Source organism: Pieris rapae, chromosome 7, assembly GCF_905147795.1.
Source record: "Pieris rapae chromosome 7, ilPieRapa1.1, whole genome shotgun sequence".
NCBI lineage: Eukaryota > Metazoa > Arthropoda > Insecta > Lepidoptera > Pieridae > Pieris > Pieris rapae.
Window position 1 is genome coordinate 7,519,332 of NC_059515.1, and position 22,229 is coordinate 7,541,560.

The window sequence follows — 22,229 nt, forward strand, 5'->3', positions numbered from 1 at the left end:
GCTATGGATGACATCATAGACATATACCTTTTGTAAAACCTTAAATATCTGTATTTCAGCATAACTAATATCGTCAGCAGAGATATTAGTAGATCTAGGAAGTCTTTTTAGAAAACGGTATATCCATACCACTGTACGGAGAAACAATAACCAAGAAGAAACTCGATGAGACAGTTCTAAAATTGGGTTTGGATCACTCCACACTGTAGCAGGAATAGAGACTATTTTTCTTTCTTCTTCTATATCAACAGCTGTTTCAGAGTTTAGAGACGTAATTGGGCACTCAGATGATTCCAGTTCTAACCATTTTGGGCCAGTGAACCAAGTAGAATTATTTACAAATACAGTGGGTGATAAGCCACGAGATAGACAATTACTAGGATTTTGATCACCCGCAACATGGTGAAATTTTTCATTTTTAATTAAATTTTCTAACTGCGGTTGTTCTACTATAGAACATAGCGAAATAGCGGTATAACTGTTACAGTTATTGGTGCAATCAGAACCCAATAAGGGGACGTTACCGATGATAATATACCCGAATATTGTTTCGAAAGCGGTAGGAGTGCCAGGTGCGCCAGTAACACGACCCGACAACATTATATCGGCGTAATGCGGTGCACCAATAAGTATCTCTATCTCTGACGGATAAAAATAATTTTCATCCGCCAAAGTAATATTGTTTAAATGTTTCAGCGAAGACTTTTTAATTTGTGCCACCGGTAAACAGTCTGTTATTTTGTCTATAATAAAGGCATTTAAAGGTATAGAATTATTATTAATCCGAGAAGAAAGAACAGTAGAAACTTCTCCTATTATCTGATTTGAAGCGGAACCTATACCTTTTACAAACTTATTCGAAAATTTAGTAACCTTTAAATTTAATCTTTTGCAACATTTCATGGTTATAAAAGTGCTTTGAGACGCACAATCAATTAAAACACGAACTGTATGTGGTTTACCATTTAAATCATATATATATACTTGCGCCGTACCTAATAAACATGTATTATTACTTTCGGAAATAGCCGGCCGAATATTACAAAGTGAAATATTTGAGTTATTAATCGGCTGATTGTCGCTGCGTGTAGGTAAATTAGGTGTATTATTAGCGGGAGGCCCAGCAAGCGGCGCAGTTGCATTGCTCATGCGATTCAAGTTATTAGCGTGCATGTTTTCTTGAGAAACAGTCGCATTACGACACAGCGTAGAATGATGTCTCATGCGGCAATTACGACAATTCCATGCAGACTTACACTTATTTAACATATGCGATAAACTTAAACAGTTAAAACACCCTTTATTGTTTTTGATAAAAGTGTATTTATCATCTATAGACAATTCGTTAAATGAATTACATTTATATAAATTAAAATGATCGATGCGTTTACAAAATGAACAATTAGACCGCTTCTCTGTAAGCGACACAAACGCACGCGAAGAAACCGGTTTGTTATCGAATGTGCGAGTAGTATCCAAATGCTGAGCTATTCTATTATGCTCGCGTACGAATGCAATTAAATCTTTATAACTAGGTATTGTAGGGTTGTTAATATTATGTAATTCGAAGGAACGAATTGTACTAGAATCTAATTTCTTCAATGATAAATATAGTAATATAAAATCAGCTAAATGTTCTAATTGTAATGATTCTAAACTTGATATTGCGGTGCAGTAATTGTCAAGAAACAATTGTAAATTTTTATGTGAAGCGGTAGTAAGCGGTTTGAAGTCTAGAATCTTTTGCATATAAGCTGAACCCAAACTTCGTTTGTCATGGTATTTGTTTATAAGCGTTTGCCAAATTAAAGCATAATTTTCAGCATTTGGAATTATACCTGCACAAACAGAGAGGGCCGAATCAGATAATTTACTTATTAAATATTGAATTCGTTCGTGATCTGAAAGATCAGGATTTTCATGAATGGTACGTTTAAAGGATTCGTAAAATAACGGCCACTTAATGACATCACCGTTGAAAATCATTAATTCCAACTTTGGTAAGTGAAACGATTTGCGTTGGTGTTGGTTTGCATCAGATAAATCATTCCTACCTACAACAAATTTATTAAATTTCTCAAAAATGAATTTACAGTGACAATACATGTCTTCAAATGAATTCATGCAATTAAAATTGACAGTGTATAAGGGATTAATAGTTAATTCGATAACATTTATTTTACTCACTGTTTCACAAAACGAATCCCGAATATTATCAATTGATATCATACCCGATAAAAAAGAATTTATGTCAGCCTCCTGCGAGGTTTTCTTTGACCTATCGTACAAGTCTTGTACACGTGAAAATAAATTGTCTCGTTTTGCAATTAAAACGGCTCGATCAATTTCAAGCGAACTGTTAGCGCCTTGTTTCTCAGAAGCCGCTTTACGAGTCTCCATAATGACAAAGATATATATATATTAAATTAAATTAATCAAATCAAATCGCGATTTGTAACAAACTAAAATAGTATATCGCGGCTCGAAAAGGACCAAACAATGTAATGGCGGAGACCAAGAAAAGGTGGGCCGAGGGGCAAGTGGAATGCGGCGTAAAAAGAAGAAATATGGGAAACACCACTCACCTTTAGTCCTCAGGCACTTCACTTGTCTCCGTGGGAGAAGACCACGTATAGAATATTAAGCGGTAAGTACTTGGTACTCTGCGGTAGCGTAAACACAGTAATAGAAGTGAGCAAGCGTGACCTCGCGACGGCGGTAGTGGCTTCTCTCTGAGGCGCGGGCGCAAGTCTCATAGTCCCCTCCTTCCACACTTTAATATTGAAGAGAGAGAGAGAGTGGTGTTTAAGGAACGGGTGCGGTTGGGACAGAAAATGAGGACAGAGAGGACTAAGGTGATTGGATGGCGTGAACACTATCTAATCACACTTTTACCTTTCTTATAAAGAATAAATGAACAAAAACGCCTAACTGAACATAAATGAAGTCCTAAACATGACTTTAAAAATTGCAATTATACTTTTGCTGGTCTTATGCACTTACCTTAGTTTAGTTTAGTAAAGACACAAATTAAAAATATTCACGTAATTAGTACTAGTGACGTAACTTCACAAACGTCCAATTTGTTATTTAAATAAAACCCATAAAAAGTTACACGAAAATTACTTCAAACATTTAATTTAATTTCAGAGATGAGAACGTTAATTAAGAACAAAATGCCGAGTGTGCTTCGACGTCATTCATCCTAGTTAATAGTCACTAAAATCCATAGTAAGATTATGGATAGGTCTTGACTGTTTGACCCAGATACGCTGTGCGGGTGAAACAGTAGATTTACTGCTGAGCTCAGAGCCAATGCAACGTCACACTGCAAGCAATCCAAGTTTCGCTTTATGCTACGAGCATGTCTCTTTATAATGCTACGATATCGCTATAACATGCTGCTTTTTTAAATTATTTCAATGTTGTTCGAGGCGACGAAGCCTGATAAACTCAAACAGCCAACAAAAAATATTTTGGTTTATTTACATAAAGGGAATCAAAAAGAATTCTTCTTTTATACAATGACAGTGTACTGTTATTGTAAGACAATATAATAGTCTTACAATATCTTAAGACTCACATTCATTGTTAACATTCTTCAATAATAGTAGACTAGCGGCCTAGTGGTTATTTATTTTTTAAACATTTTTTGAATTGATATGATCTTCTATTACGAATCTACGAATATTTTTTTGTCAATAGTTTTCACAGCGCATGCTATGAAACATATTTTATAGGCATTTTTTGCACCCTAGGTAACATTATTGTAGTTTTAGTATGGATATTCAAAAAAAAGTAATATGGAAATTCAAAAAGCCTAGCATTTGGATGGCGAATGAATTTTTTATTCCGTCCAGTACTTTTTAAGCCAATTCGTTAAAAACACACTTAAGTAAGCATATATCATATAATATTGAAAATTGAGTTCCACTCAAAGTGTATTGACTGCTTAAGTGTACATTTCATTTGTAATCAATAAATATACAAGCAGTATACAGCACTTAAAAACGCCTGTAAACTTGAGACTAAATCTTATATTTAAGAAATAATAAATCAAAGGGAATCAAAATCGTCATAAAAGTATAATAATAGAGGATTGGGGTGCCGCAACAACAGCGTTGACCTACCGAGCGCGCGCCGCCGCGGCAGTCTTCTGTCGAGCTTTCTAATGACCTCAGGCGTTGTGTGCTGCACGTTTAAACGGTTTCTATCCCCTATAAGCCAGTAAAAACCCCTGTGATTGAAGCACCAACTGTTTCTTGTGTGGAAAACCTCAACAGTTAAGGACAGGCGCGTTTCGGCCGGTCTTCGAGGCCGCATAACAAAAATGGACTCTAAGTGTTGAAGGATAACACTGTTTTGCAATTAGCTGGGACCGTGTCAGCGCAAACAAAAGCCTTTAGGTAAAAACTATTTTTGCACTTTGTTTTGTTGATACGAGATAAGGCACGATTTATTGTGTTCTTTTAAAGTTAAATTAGTGTTTAGATATGCTGAATTAATTAAATAATTCAGCTTACTGTTTGATCTTGTAATATAACAAAAATGCACGTCGCTTTGTGAATTAATAACAAACATGTAGAACATATTATGGTTTGATATATAAATATATTTATAAAAATAGATAAATAAATAATATTGTAAATTACTATTTTTTTATTCATGGAGAATGGAGACTCCATTTAAACTGTTTAAATGAATGATATCAGTCTCTGAGGATGGTTTATCACGTCATCCTGCTTACGTCACTTAAGACCGCATACAGAGACCACTTTTCAATACAACGGTATGTGGTTAGCACGCGATTATAAGCTTTATTTACCCAGGCTTTAAGATTAATAACCAATAAATAAATTTAATCTCCTAACACTACCTTAACATGATTCTGTTGGTAGCTTTGGTAAAATATTTTTTCTTTAGACGGATTACAGGCTTATATAAAAATCGGATTACAAATGCATAACAAAATATTATATACCAGGACAATATGTCCTATTCCTACCCTCGTCTTCTCTCTACCTATTGGCTATTACATATACTAACATCTACGCTTAAGATAATTACGATATTTTTATTATTCTGATCTTAATTATAACCTAAAAAGGATTTATGTCTGTCGAAGTTTTATAATTCCATATTGTTTGAGCGGGACCGAGTTTGCATATGTATGGAATCGCCTTTGGGTCTGAATTTTAAAATTAAAAACTTACATAATTTTGTTTTTTTGCGATTTTCATATTTTCGGGGTAACGTGCTATACCGATGGTAGAAATGTGTATATGAATTTTAATCGGATAAAAGTTTTCGTTAATATATACCATACTAACTTATTAATAAGGAATGGTTAGATGTAACATTTCAATATATAGAATTTTTAACTAGGCATTAGTCTAGTTAATAGCTAAGGTTTACAATTAACAAAGAAATGAAACTCTCAAAGCGTTGACTAGTTTTTTGTTCGTACCTCAGAGTTCTCCTATATTTTCCTTTGTTTTAAATTCGTGATAGTATTCTTAATTAAATTTTCTAAATAAAAGATATTTTAGTATTAAAGAGATTTTTAAGTAAAAAAAACATAACTTTTAGGTAACATGAAAGTTTTTACACCACAAGGTTTTTTATTCTTCCCTTTTTTTATGATTTCCGTCCATAGTCATATTTAATAAACTTATACTCAAGACATAGATGTATTTTCACTGCAAACCTAAAAACAGGTGGCATTTCCAATCCAGGCTTTAAAAACTTTTGGCATTGTTATTCAAGTATTATTTTTGTGATGAAAATGGAAATTTCAGTTTCGTTAACTCTGACAAGCCCATCATAGCTTGCTCTTTGTTCGTACTTCAGAAGGATGTTCATGATTTGAGCTTAAGGCTTCTGTCTGTTGCCTGCGCTGCAGTTTCCAAATAGTTTTGACGATAAGCTCTTTATAATAGCACAGTTTTTTGTTTTATTGCCATAAGAAATTTACATTAAATGTACTTCAAAGGATGATTAGGTATTCTATACCAAAACGTACCTCAACTGCTATAGCTAATCGTTATGTAGGTCATACTCGGCCTATCCTTTTTATTGTTAAGGCGTGTGTAACACGTAGAAAGGGAACTGAACTACTAATTTGAATTGAAACTGAAAATGCGCATAACAAGCTATTATTGATCATATTCTAAAGATTTTCTCTATGTTTCTAGATGTGATATCTAGCATTTATTTTTTGGCTTGGTTGCAAAATTCGCATAAAATCACAAGGTCGTTATAAAAACCTCCTTGACCTCGTTCTATAATCTGCAAATGTAGTTCAATCAATAGTAATAATAATAAAAAATACGTAGCATTCTTTGTACGAGTTCGTTCAGTTTGCAATTTCGTTACAATTTGTTCAATTTGTATTTTTTTGATAACTTACTGATTACTGCATATTCAAATTTGGTAAATTTTTACGCTTTAATAATTATTTAAAACCAAAAATAGTAGTTAGTTTATTATAAGCTTTTAATTTTTATTATTATAACTATGTAGGTTAATTTTTTTTAATACTTAATGTCTGGGAACTGACAATCGTCTTGTATAGTCCAATTTCTCTCATATTATACGTATTTTTTCTTTTCAGGTTTAAAAATGAGGGGCCTGTAGCATAAAACGAAACAGATACAATAATGTAATTATGAAAAACACTGTATGGGTCGTGGAGGGGAAGAACTGTCAGAATGAGTTTCAAATTATTTCTTTTCTGTTGGTTTTTCTCTCAATTTGCCGAATTGAAAATACCTTGGCATGTCCTGACTTAATTGACACTGATAAATGTTTGTGTTATACTTTTGAAGATGGTAAGAAGTCTATTTAAAAATACAATGATGTCTAATGCAATTAATCTGTTTAAGTTATAAACCTATTTTTTTTATTATAATGAAGCTGAAATTATGATACAGATGTATTTTAAAGATCCTTAAATATTAATAAATGATTAATGAAATTTATGATTAGATGAACTTTCTAATTTGTTTACAGCTACATTTTTAGACTGTCAAGATACAACTCTCAAAGATGTCAAGAACGCACTTCAAAGTGTGCCGCGTATACATACTTTTTCGATATATGACCTCGATACTAACGAAGAAGAATTGGGACCACATTTCATACCACAAAACGCTTGTATAAAGCATATATATATATCGAGAACAAGCTTAAAAAGCATAGACGATGAGGTCTTTGTACCGATAAAAAAGTGCCTTGAAACTCTAACTATCGTATCGAGCAAAGTTAAGTTGATACCATATAAAGCCATTTCTGGTATGCTAAAGCTCATCTCTATTGAGTTAACATCTAACATTATCGAAGAAATACCTAACTACAGTTTCTATGGCCTACCTTTGATGAAACTGAATATAAAAGGCAATATGATACAGCAAATTCTTGAAAATGCCTTTTCTGGCTTGGAACTAACCCTCAGAGAAATCGACTTAAGCGAGAACAACTTAACGGCTTTTCCGATCACATCGATTGCAAAATTAAAAGCTCTCCGCTCTTTAAAACTAGCTTGGAACGAAATTTCTTTGTGCCCGAATGTCGAAGACATACAATTAAAATCCCTAGAGTATTTAGATTTAAATTCCAATAATTTTGAACTTATTTCGGAAGACTGCCTTAAATTTAGTCCGTCCCTGGCGATATTATCGTTTCATTTTAACTTTATTAAGAACATCCACTATCGAGCTTTTAATTCTTTAATTAATTTGAAATCAATTGATCTCAGTTACAACCGAATAAAAATTCTAAATAGCAACCTATTTCAAAATAATAAACTATTAGAGACCATAAATTTAAGTCATAATCATTTGCACCATATCAATGGACTCCTTTGTAACATGCCCTCGTTGACAAAAGTAATATTAAGTAGTAATAATATACTTGAAGTGCCAATAGATTCCTTTCAAAATTCAACGAAAATTAGTATTTTACACTTGGATAAGAATTGTATAGGTAACATAAACAGTGAGAGTTTTAGTGATTTGGAAAATATAGTAGAGCTGCGTGTAGATTCTAATTACTTAAATGACGTGCCACATAGCATTTTTATAAATAATGTCAATTTAGGGATTTTAAGACTAGACAATAATAATTTTATAGACTTTAATAATAACACATTCGTGGCTTTGGTGATTCTAAAAGAAATTAGACTTAATAATAATAAGCTCACCTTCATATCTAAAAGTCTCTTTATAAATTCAATCAAAGCAGAGGATATATATTTGGATCATAATCAAATTAGTTTTATTGAGCCCTGTGCGTTTGAAAAAATGAAGAATTTAAAATATATTTCTCTTAATAATAATAACCTAATAAATATACACGAAGTTTTGCCAAAAATCAGCTCAAAACTGCTGACACTATATTTGCATGCAAACAAGCTTTCCTCTGTGAATACTTTTGAAAATGAAGACAGAATATATTATCTTACTTTAAAAGAAAATCGATTTAAATTTATAACAAAACATACTTTCGGAAATTTGACATTTTTAGCGCGATTGGAATTGGCTAATAACGAAATTTCTGTTATTAACGACTTTTCATTTCAACGTTTAAGCTCAACGCGATATTTAGACCTTCAATATAATCATATTAAAAATGTCACCAGTTTTACATTTATTGGGTTAAGTGAATTAGAAGATTTAGATATCTCACATAATAAAATAAATTATATTTATAATATGGCATTTGAACATTTAAAGAAGTTGAGGAGCCTAAATTTATCTTACAATCCACTTAAAATTCTTTACAAAAATCTATTCCAACAACTGCCTTTAAGTTCATTGTACTTAGATTTTTGCGAAATACAAGTTATAGAAAATGGCACGTTTGACGGCTTGAATAATTTAAAAGTGCTCACACTTAATAGTAATTTCTTAAAATCAAACGATCTCCTAGCACTAGATGTAGCAGGTTTGAAGATGTTGTCCTTATCACACAACATTCTTGACTACTTACCAGTAGATGCGTTTGCACAGTTACCATTATTAGAAATATTATTTTTAGAACATTGTAATATTGAAGAAATAGTAAAAGGAACATTTAGGTATAATAAAAACCTGCTAAGGCTTAACGTAGCTCAGAATATTTTAAGCAAACTCCCAACTCAGCTTTTTGGTCCGTATAATTCGGTTTCAGAGTTGAATGTCAGCAACAATTTCCTCGATTATATGCCATATAATACTCTCCATAATTTAACGCTCATAGAAACATTAGATTTTGCCGATAATTTATTACCTAAATTAGAATTTAGTGGATTAGGCGTACTTTCAAAACTGAAATACTTAATATTACGAAAAAATGAAATTCAATCAATTACAACTAGTCGAAAGGTATTGCTTAGTGAATTACTCCTACTGGATATCAGTTGTAATAAATTAAACTATTTGCCAAATCTTATCTTAGAAAATTTTCCCAGCATTCAAAATATAAATGTTTCAAATAATAATATTCTTAACTTTAATTTTTTCTTCTCTTACAAGAAATTTGGATTGTCGCTTATCAATATCGACCTTAGCAAAAATCCAACATATAGCTGGTCACGTTCTAGTAAATTTAGTGATAATACATTGGTTGCAAATTTTTACGAATTACATATGAGCACAACGAATCTTACTAACATAGAGGACATAGATTTTGGTCTACTTATTAGTTTACAACATTTATATTTAACATACAATAAAATAAGACGTCTGTCTGTAAGCCCATTTTCAAAGTTAATTTATTTAGAAAACTTAGATTTAAGTTACAACAGAATTACTCATTTGAAAACGAGCAACTTTCGTGGTCTTGTTAAATTAACGGCATTATGCTTGTCTCATAATAACATTGAATCAATGGATTCGTTTGATGAAGATTTGGTGAATTTGAAACTTTTGGATCTTTCCTATAACAAATTACAAAACATATTGAATGACGATTTAATTAATTTACATGAACTAACAGTACTTTATTTAGGTTATAATAACATAAAATATATATCAGCAACCGCATTCAAAAATTTAAATAAAGTTGTTCAAATAGATTTAGATCATAATAAACTTCAAACTATACCTCTAGAGCTATTGAATTCTATTGAAAATCATGTTCAAGGAATTAGTATAAAAGGTAATTATATTTAATGTAATTTAAATATAAAACAACAAAGTCTGTTTATCCTGGCTGTTCCTATTCTTTCCAGAGAATGTAATTATATGCCGATGTCAGAAGAATAACACATGGACATGGATCCAAGACCACCCGAAAATTATAGAACCAAATTCCGTGAAATGCTTGAACAATGAGTATCCTAATGGGAAATGTAATTTTCCTCTAATTGCACAGATGTCGGTTGATAAGCATAATGACGGCTCAGTTTCCGTCTCGTGGTTTATAAGAAATCGAACATCAATTAAAGTTCTCCAGATTATGTATTATGATGAAGAGGAATCGTCTGAGGTAAGTTTTTAATAAAATGCTTAAGCGTTGAATGTTCAGTAAACTTTTCAATTAACAAAACATTATTTTTAGGTATACTCAAAATTCATAAACAGAAATGAAACTTCGGTTGCTTTAGTTGAATTGCATAAAAATATGAATTATGTAGTCTGCTTACTAGCTCTTTATGAAACTCCCATGAATTATGACGAGATTATCGAAGGATTACCAGGAAATATAACAGATACTAACTTTAATAGTTTCATAAAAATTAACCGAAGTATTGCTGAAACAATCATTACTCAATCTACTACAAGTGAATGTTTACCATTTGATACTTATAAAAAGCAACTTACTGCAAAATCAAACAATAAAGTCTATAGAATATCATCTATTCTGAATAGGCGCCTCGGTCTTATTGTAGGTTGTTCATTAGGCGTTGTAGTCTTCTTTATTATGGTCTCAGTTTTATTGTATACAAAGATTAAAGAAAGAAAAAGAATCGCTAAGTCCGACCCAGCATGGTCGGAAATGAATGATTACCATTCAATTCATAGTAAAGAAGATGTTTTACAATGCTCTAATACAGCGTCCACTGATAACATTTTGTTAGGAATGTCGAAGAGTCGTTATACTTCTGTAGATAAAATAAAATAGTTTAGACTAGTACAGTCTTAATACATTTTTGTAAGCAATAACTAATATCACTAGAAGCTTGCCTGCTTTAGACATAGTTAGTTAGAGCGCATTAAATATATTTATAATTGTTGTTCTTACATAGAGTGATTGTAATAGTTCTAGATAAAAGTTATACTCAATAAAATTGTTGCTCATCGTTTCTATTAATTATTTTACCCAAATACTTTTTTTTAATTTATCTGTCATCCCTAATCTACCTTATATAAATTAAATTCTAGTGAACAAAATATTAGATTCGTAATTACTGTATGGTTTAATTTCTCACGAAATACACTATTTATAAATGCGGTAGTCGGTAAAAATTGATCATAGTTGCTAATAAATTCTAAGGCAATCAATTATACAAATAAATAATAGATTAGAAGGTAATTTTGAAGGAAATGTTATCGATATATGTAACAGCTTGATTTTCCGCTCCAAATATTATAGATTGCATTTGTGTATAGCTATTAGAACTAAGCCTCGAGCGAAGCCTGATTGGTATGACGTCAAGCTGTGGAGACGTTATGAGCAACAATTATCTTAATTGACACATAAGCGCTGGGCCCAAGAGAAATAAGCTAATGCATTTCGTATTAACTATAGGATCATGGTCTGTATCGAGCGGATTATCGATATTGTTACAATGTAATCGCATTATCCTACCAAAAGGACATAGTAATACGATACATAGCTAATCACAGAAATAATTGAATATATATATTGACGAAGCGAATGTCGAACATTCTGCAATCTCACCCTCTATATAGGAACAAAATATATATATGTTACCGCAAATGTATAAATTCTAGGAATTTTATACAAATCCCAGAAAATTTATATGATTCCAAACTTTAGAAATTTAGGAAATGTATAAAATATTGTTTCGGAAACTATTTCATACAGAAATGTCCATGTGCACAATTCCTAGGAATTGTATGTAATTCAAATATCGTATTAGAAAATGTATAAAAATAACCTCACCTAACCTGAAATAAAAATCCTTTGAAAATAATGCAATATCTAATACGCTGCATAACACTTAAGAATATATTCGCTGAATCTAGCTAGAATTTAAGATAAGTCGAACAGCAAGTAAATGTAAGTTTAAAAATAGAATGTTTGCAAACATTCATATTTCATGGTCTTCGTTCGGCTCGGAACGAAAGAAAGACTCGACCTATTTATGAAGTAACCTTTCGCGCTACTTCACTTTATCGTTACTTCTTACTTTTACTTTATTATTTAAATTCAATTTAATCTGCGGAGCATAGAAGTTATGAATAAATCTTTTTATTCACTGCATTGAAGAGGATTCATTTAATTTTTAAAATTAAAGTTTACATATTTGTCAAGGGAAGTTACTATATAAGATATGGTAACATATGTGATGTAACAGACAATATGACAAATCGAATTGATTTTTATTTTGGAGAAATTTGTAGGCAAATTTTGTGTTTCTCCACAACTATCATCCAATACCAACATATCAGTCTCATTAAGTCCTTTTTAAAGCCGGTCATGTTGTGATTTCCAACAGTTAGCTTAATTATTTTAATTTGCCTTCGTAGCATTACAGTCATTGCTTATGAATAATATAATATATTCTATCACCATAAGCAATGACTGTACAAATATATGTATGTAACATTTATTCTATTAAAACTACAACTTTCTTTAGACGTCCTTACCGTCCAAGATTGTTCGCTTTGACGTGTTTGTCAACTTAACGTGTTTTAAAAGGATGACATTCTTTTTCATTCCACTAAAGTTAAATCCGGTACCCTTTAGCCCTATAGCGATGACTTCACTGCGGTGATGACTTCAGTGGCAACATAAATACGGATATTGAAAACTATATCGTTTTTAATAATTATATCAAAATTGCATAGCCAGCATCGGTATGACTAGGTAAACATTATTTAAATTGCTGTCGAAAACAGTATTAATTTATTGAAAGCACTCGTTATTGATTACGAAATTCGTTGTTTAACTCACAGATGCTAATAATTATTCAATATTGTACCTTGTATACTGCGGATTTCAATTGCAATTATAATTCATAACAGTCTAGCTTTATACAGAATTTGGGCGTAATGAGACATGCGGATGGAGATAAATCGGATGAATGCATATTATTTTATGAAATACTTAGTAGTAAGTAGGCAATTGTACCTATTTACCCTTAGAAGGATTTAAAATATTTCCGAAGAATGTCCGTAAAATAACGATATTTAAGGACTCACCAAACTCCAAAAAAGTACATTGTTTCTTTGCATTTTTGTCATCATTTCTTAAAGTAGGGCAAATGGAAAAAATATATGGTGGATTTAAGTTTATGAATCCATTTCGGAAGGAAAAAATCCAAACAGCCCTTTGAGACTATGAATTTATTTTATGACTAAAATTTATATAGAACATGTTTTTGAAATTTACACGACATATTTGATCGCAAGCCATTTAAAAAAAACATCGTTTTACATAACAAATGAAAGTGATAAAAAAATAATATATACCAATGCGCCTATAATATTTCGATTTGATCAGCCTTTTATACCTGATACACACAGGTGACTTTTGACTGACGATGTTTTCCTGGGTGCACAGACGGGGTTAATCCTAGGTTATAAGAGATAAGAGTCTGCACAATTAATCACAGGGTCATCAACCAAAAAAATAACCCAACTTCAAATGAAGAGAGAACTTTAAAAGAAGACGTTGATATCACAAACCTTCAAACCCTGTTGAAATGTCAACGGACACTATTGGCCCGGCTTCGCACGGGTGGACATTAATTTTTTTTTCTTTTTTGTAGATATTGATATGTTCTTTAATATTGTGGAACAGATTTTTATGGTATCATCAATATGAAGTTTTCGCAGCGCATGTGATGAAAGGCAGTTTATAGGCATTTTTACACCTTGAGTAACATTATTGTAATAGTTGGCGTATTATTTTTTCTTGCAAATAAAATAGCTTACGCTAATCAGTGATAATGTAACATTCAAATGGTGAAATAATTTAAAATCGGTCCAGTAGTTTTTGAGCCAATTCCTTACAAACATACTTTCATATCACAACAACCCCTCCTCTTTATAATATAAGTATAGATTCATACACGTCAAACGGATTCGTCGTTTCAAAAGAGATACAAATATTTTCCTAGCATTGTCATGGGTAGGATAAGTTCTAACTGAAAATTCTTCCAACAGGCACGGTCGTGTTTGGTTAAGCATTAATAGCACACATTCGCGTACGTGACATTACGTCGATCTGCTATCTACTCTCTTTCAGATAATAGATTCATTTGTATTCAGGTTGCAAGTGGCTACTGTAACGAACATCGAGGGAGCTGACGTGCAGAGTACAATTACCAGTGTTAATATTTACCAACGGGCGCCAACGACTAATTGCTGACTGCGATACAGCTTAGCGTGCACCTTCGGTGAGAGATGCCGACTGAAATTAGCTTAGTCATATCCACCTTAAAGCAGAAAAGTTTATCAGATTTTATTGCATGCCTCGCAGTTTACGTTATGCAACAAACATGAAAAGTTTGGTTTATAACTAGCCTACACATTTATCAATGCAGATGTAATCATGATTATATCGTGCTATATTAAAGCCTATAGTAGGAATGTACTCACAATCAATACGTAATAGAAGCTTAAAGGATCGTGTTTATATCGGAGGGTCTGTGGTGTCCAGCAAATCAGTATTTGATTTGAGTTTGCACGTAATTAATGAAACATATACAGACGTATATTAATGATGAGTTTTGGGACTTCATGATAGAGTTCGGGGTATGAAGACATACCTACAGACTAGAGTGTAACAAGTCTTTTTTATCACTCAATTGTGAACTATAAATTGTTCTTTTACTTTTTTAATTTAACGTGGCCTACGGTTTTACAGCTAAATGGAATGAAAACATGAGGAAGAAAATGACTTCCGTCGTACCTTAGACGTCGTTATGAGGCAATTACGTGAAGAGTTTGTTTTACAGACTTGAGATGCGCAATGTTTTTCCATTCTCATACTAATAACGTTAAGCAGAAGGAATTTAATAAACACCATCATTTAATTGATTATCTTTTCTTGGTCTTCCACGACCGTTTCATTATTTTTATATTTTTTAAAGTGCTATATATAATTGCGATTGTGCTCAATTGTAGAATTGAATCTTTCCTTCGAACTTCGTGAGCTAAGTCTATTCATGGGCGGCGGTATCACTTAGCATCAGATGAGACTCCTGCCCGTTTGGCCCCTGTTATTTTTAAAAAAAAGAAATATGCAGTATACGTCATCACTACCACAATTTGTCAGCGTTGTTTATTAGATTTTTATGTTCCATATGGCGCAAAACACGGTTTTAATTAAAGCTTCAACAACCACTAGTCTAACTAACTAAACTAACAAAATAAGTAACTAGGTGAAATTCTTCCTTACTTTTTGTTTACTTATATTTTGTTTTAATAAAAATATATTTAATGAAATAATTAAAAAATATAATTGTAGTTAATAACTAACATTAAAATTTAATAATTAAAAATATTATTAAAAGGAGTCCCTTTAGGGAAGGTTCCGAAGATACTGGCAGCGTTCCCCCTTTGAATAGCTAGACTAATTCTTTGTCCGAGGTTGATGCCAGCTCTTAGTTCTCCTGTGATGTCGACTAACCTTTTTGATATTTCCCTAAAAACCTTATAAATAAAATGTTTTAGTATATCATGTAAATAGATTTCAACGTTACTTTGCATAGTATCTAATGATAGCGTATTTACATACATGTAAATTCGTTATCAATCAACGACACATTTATGTATTATTAACTCACTATAACGTCACTTTAGCTGTTACGTACGCTTGAAGCTACGCATTCAGAGGGCTGTTATTAGTACTGGCTCTGCGTCGTGTTCTACATATTAACATTTTGCACCTTGTAATTAACGGCATAGCTCTTGGGGTAAAAACTTTACACGTATATACTTCATCATATATTATGAATTCAATACATATTGTATTGATAGCGTTTATGCCTGTATATAATTAAAAAAGAAGTTTATAATTAAATATAACTTTATTTAGTGTTCATGCAATAAGTATCAAAGAGGTTGAAAATAGGATAAAATATACGAAATTCCAGCTGGTTGAATCTACTAAAAGTGCTTAATATTTCACTACTTTCATTATTTTCAGATGGGAGCCTATTTCAAGGCTAACGTTATGAAAAATAAATCGTAGTAACGGTATTTATCTGAAGATTACACTTATACTTTATGTTATATTATTATAATTAACAATTCTTAAAGGATAGAAGCCATTTTTTATTTTAATAAATTAAAAACCAAATCAGTGCCGCTAAAACCTCTTTTTGGGTCTAAGACAAGTCGATTTTCTTACGATGTTTTCCTTCACCGTTCAAGTAAATGTTAAATACGCACATAGAAAGAAATTCCATTGGTGCACAGCCGGGATTGAACCTACGACCTCAGGTATGAGAGTCGCACGCTGAAGCCACTAGGCCAACACTGCTCCTTATTATTATGAAACCACATTTATAAATATCACATTAAACATAACGACATATAATGTGTCTGGGAAAACACAATAAGGGTAAATACGTTGCTGTTAGCAATAAAGGTAATTCTTCGTGTTGTCGTGTAAATTTTGTACGTAACAGTATCTGGAGAAAATATATGCTCGCATTTTATTCAAGATCGCGACGCGAGGGAACAATTAAGGTCGCTTACGCCACAAGTGAGAACAAAAAGTACTTATTAATGTACCTGATTAATGTTGATAAAGCGCTATCATGCTTTGTTTTTCATTGTATTGCGTAATATATTATTGAAGTTAAATAATATATTTTCAATTTTAACATAGTTTTGGGAACTGTATAGAATAACGGATCGTTTACTTAAAAGCATCTCTAGTCTTTATTTATGCACACCCCTCGTTTATTAAAATAAAATAAATAAATCAGTGGCACTACAACCTCTTTAGGTCTTGGCCTCAGATTTCTAAATCGGTTTTATGATCAATTTTTAAATCTAATAAGCAAGTAAGCAGCCTCCAGTGCCTGACACACGTCGTCGACTTTTTTTTTTTCATTACCGCCATAAGTTATATCATCCCAGGTACAAATTAAGCTTCAATCAATATAACGGAGGCCGTCCAATAAATCCCACAATTACGGTAACTGCAAGTGTCTAATCCGAAACACTTAGTTTCAGCATAATTTACGCAGTTGCATTGCACCATAGGTAATTCACTAATGCATCTCAGTAGGACTTACGTTAGATGATAATGCAGACTGAATCAACATGGCAGGTGCGGGGTGATATAGGAGCTGAATATTAATTTGTGTACTTTGGCACCTGCTCGAAACCATCCATTCAGAATGAGGACTATCGCTGCTGAGTTATCTGTTTAGCTATTGGATTGATCGCAATTACAACTCAATGAATTGGCTTATCGTCGACTGTTAAAAAATATATAAAAACAATTTATGTTTAATAAGACACTTGTTTTTTTTAATAAACAAGCAGACTCGGCCAAGCGTTGCTGTGGCTAAGGTTTTTGTTATATTACATAGTAGTAAGCTATTCAAGGGAACTGATGAGTAAGGTAGATAGCTTATGTGAAACGTTGGTACTTTTAACACAGCGCCATCTGTTAGATACAATATCAAACAATAAACAAATAATTTGCAATAAAATAAAATTGCGACTATAATTTGAGATTTAAATCTATAATCTATAATCCTTTCTCTCAAGTTGGATCGCACTGCACATGGTGAGCGAATTTTATTATAATCGGTTAAGTGGTTTAGGAGTACATTGAGGACAAACATTGAAAATTCATGAATATAATAAAGTTGAATCGACGACAGCCAGTCACTTTCCGAGCAGCTTGATTACTTGGCGTTGCGTAGAGATGTGGGGGGCATGTTTACTGCATTTGCTATGGAGAGGGTTCAGAGGAACTGCTTGGAGTCACACAGGTTAGTTTCATCATCAGGAGTCAAGCAGAATACCGAAATCTGCCGATATCACATTGACATACACCACGCATATCCAAACCAATTCGACTTTGGCAGAATGACCAGCGCTGTGGAACGTTCTGCTCCTCAGCATAATGCTGAGCCAGGGACATTTACAGCCACAGCACACACGCATTATATGCTTGAGACGAACCGAATGGAAAAAGAAAAAGGAAATTACATACCTACCATTATATCCTTTATTCAATTATTTCTCTTCGATTATTGTTATTTTGCGTGTTTATGTGTGTGTTTTTATTTGTAATAAATAATATGTCTATATCTACTTGCATACTTACGGCTCGAAAAAAGAAGAAGAATTAAAAAAGTGTCTTCTTTTTTGTTGATTCTTAAAAGGCCGACAACGCACTCGGAGCTTCTATGGCCTTGAGAGTGTATATAGGCAACATAACAGTTTAACTTAACATGAGGATGTTACTTGTTACTTGTCATAACCCGTTTCCCTGTTCTATAAAAAATATCTAAATAGATCTATTAAACATAATATATAATAACACCCTAAAATGGTTCTAGCAAACAACTTACACGATATATATTTCACTATAGTATATCTTATATCGTTAGTACAAAATTTAAGACTTGTATTCAATTCACATTTCCAGGTATTTCTATGTAAACAACATTTCCCTTTCGTAAATATTAACAAGAAAGTTTGTTGGAATTACGTGCATTAATTTTACTCAAACATTCAATGAATTAAAAAAAACGCTATTACATTGCCTTTGAATGTATTTTTATTGCCACAAGCGGTTGCAAAATTCGTGACATGACAGACTCAATGGTATTTCTGTGTGCGCATTAAACACTTGCTCGTATGGTGTCTGTAAAATAAGAAGGATCTAAATGGGATTTAGCGCCACTGGATTATTATAACAGGTCATTGGTCATAAAGAGGTATTAAAGTTTACAGACGCCTTCATTTATTTACGCAATAAATAATAATTAATTTTGAGGAAAACGGGCAGGCGGCTCACCCGATGTTAATTGATACCGCCGCCCATGGACACAATGTGAGTACATTGCTCGCAAGTGCGTTGCTGGCCTTTCAAGTATCGGTATGATCTTTTCTCGAAGGACTGTAAGTCGATTTAGTTCGGCAATACTTCAGTGGGGTTTTCGACAAAGCAAATCTGTCAGGAAAGTATAGTTATATTCTATTGTCTATGCTTACCCCTTTCTAAATTGTGCTTTTTAAATATAAATGTTTTTTTTTAAAACCCATATTTATAATCACATACATAAAGTCACGGTTAAAAGTAACTCATCAAACACTTCCGACAGATAATTCAAGACTCATAGCGAACTCCCAAATCTTTTATGTGGAATTTGAAATTGTTTGAGATTCACGAGAATTTATAGCGATCATTATTTAACTTGAATATGATGCTTGAGAAGAACAAAATCCAACCAATTATTAAAATAACCCAATTTGCCTAAAAGATATTGAGTTACAAGATTTATTTAAAATAATTAATCGAAAGCTTTAATAATGCCACAAGTTCGTTGTTTTGCTTTGCTATTGCTAAACCGTTTTTAATAAGATTTAAGATAGAATGCATTACAGACAATAACAGTTGCGGCTCTTTAGTTTTGGTTTTGATATATATATGTACGTAGTTATAGATAAGGTTTTCTAACAAGAAAGCCGCTGAATTGAAATATCATACAGCGCCAAAATACACGAAAGCATAAATCTAAAAATGCATGTTAACTGTTGTAAATTTACATAAAACGAAGCTGCCAGTCTTTTATTAAACATTAAAAATAAGGAGTTGGACTTGTGGTTAATTAGAGCTAGAGTTGCTTCCCAGCTGTTGAGAAATACAAGCAATTGCGGCCAAGTTATGAGTCCCGTTTATTTTGAACTACAGAAATCCTGCTTTTATTATCTTTTTATTTCAACCGTATTAAACGTGGCCCGGAATTTAGCGTGAAACGGGTCAACTTAGCATATTTAATGCTGCGATATTTAATTCTATAACCTACATTTGAAATAATATTACAGTGAGCGAATTATTAAACGTAAAGATTTCACGCCGCTTTCTCTAAGTCCATTTTAAAAATGGAACACTTCACATACAATTTGGTCATAAATTATCTACAGCGTATTGGTATTGGCGGATTTTAAAATCATAAAAACATATGCAAGATATAAACTCTAGTAATTACGAAACAAAAAACCTTTGATCGTTAGGTAAGCAGTTTTAATGATGTAGGTGCTTGGGAAAGGCTTCTATCTAACGAATGCTATTAAAATAAAACATAAATACAGTAAGTGAGATAGGTAGGGCCGCCCATTCGTTTCTCTCGTTAAATTTTCACATGCACTTGACGGGTCGAGCTGGCTTACGTTAATTATGAAATCTCATTTGAGAGCGAGCCTTCAGGTTTGAGTAATGGCTCCTGAAATGAGTGTTCGCCGAATATAAAAGTTCTTAGCGATACGTACAAGTTGTAGCAAATGACTTTGTGTGGAATATAATTTCAATTAACTAGGTAAAGAAAACACTTTTTTAACGGATTGAAGTTATGTATTATTGTAAACTTATAATTGCTTAAACATAATTTTAAATCTATCCGACGTTTCGCGTGCTTTACAGCGTGCGTGCTTCAATCCGTTAAAAATGTGTTTTCTTTAAATATGTAAAAGCTATGTTAATAAAGACAATTAACTAGGTAATATTATTTCGGCGGAGGAAATTCCGTTTATAAGAAACAGACATTTTTATCTTCCGAATAAAATATAAATCAGTCTACCTACACTGTCTTATCTCAACAATTTGTCTCGTTCTGCCAAACTGAACTTACGGTTTAGTGAAAAGAAACCGATTTTTTTTAAATAGACTTCTCACTGCAATTTGGAATTCTAAAATGCTAAATAAAATAAAAACGCGCTTCTTATAAAATCCTAGTTTATAATAAAATCCCTGTAGTTTTGTTTCAGTTTCTAGTTATGTAAAGATATACATTTCAGTATTTTATTATTTATAAAGATTTCAATTAAAGTAAGTCAAGGCTAGTTGAAAAGCTTGGTTTAGATTTCATGTTGCCGTTTAACGAAGGCAATGTTTCTATTTATAAAACGTAATTAATTAACGGTAATTCTTTGAAACTTTGATATAAAATTACATACAAGGCAGTAATTAAAATTCTTATACTAAGGGATGTAACCAGTTTTTGTTTTAAGTAATTAAAACTTATACGTTGATTCTTTAATTATAATAGCTAAAAAGTTTATCTTTTATATAACAAATTGTTCCAGTAGATAATTATTTTATTATGTTTTGAAGTAAGTATGTAAGGAATTTAGAATTAAATTTGTTTATGGAAGAGCTGGGAACCCTGACACAGGTATTTTTTAACTTAAAAGGGTTTCCAAATCTTACACCTAGGAATGAAAATGTACTCAAAATGAATAAACACATTATGTATTAAAATATTTAATTCAATGGCGTGTAGTTCTGTTGAGGCAACAAAAAATAATATTATATCTGATAAAAAAACCCAAACGTATTAGAACTATTTTGTCTATATATATATACGCGTTGCTCATAAGCGTAAATACCATCTTCCTATATACTATTTATATATGTTTTTACATATTTATGTGCAAATATTTTCTGTGCTTGTAATCAAACCATTCCTAAACCAATATTGATTATTCAATTCGATTAATTTTCAAGTGGATTCAAGAATGGTTAAGGTTTACAATTAGATTTTTTTAAACCTATATATGCTCAGAACTACTAAGTTAGGAAATAATTTCACGATTTATTTTCTTTATTTAGTTTTATACCTAACGATTAAAAAAAATCATTCACCATATATCTTTCTCTTTATAAATGGATCTTATTTTGTTCTTAGAAAACTTTCGCCGAGTGAAGATCGGCAACTTGATATATGGCTTCTTTCAACAGATTTTCTTCACTCAGCTATGAGATTTTTCAACTTAAACGATAAGGACGCTCCGCGATTTTATGGCCCGCTTCAAACTAATGATTTATGGCCATATTCTTCGTACAAGCATAGGCCCTTGAAT

The 22,229-nt window shown here is 32.1% G+C and overlaps 1 protein-coding gene across 1 annotated transcript; it reads left to right on the top strand.

Moving 5' to 3' along the window:
* Window positions 1-4,133: 4,133 nt before the first annotated feature.
* Window positions 4,134-11,306, top strand: LOC110994667 (chaoptin-like). Its single transcript, XM_022261465.2, has 5 exons — window positions 4,134-4,406; window positions 6,614-6,830; window positions 7,012-10,137; window positions 10,211-10,467; window positions 10,540-11,306. Exons 2-5 carry the CDS (start codon window positions 6,668-6,670, stop codon window positions 11,101-11,103), a joined length of 4,110 nt encoding a protein of 1,369 aa, XP_022117157.2. The 5' UTR covers window positions 4,134-4,406; window positions 6,614-6,667; the 3' UTR covers window positions 11,104-11,306.
* The last annotated feature ends 10,923 nt before the right edge of the window (window positions 11,307-22,229 follow it).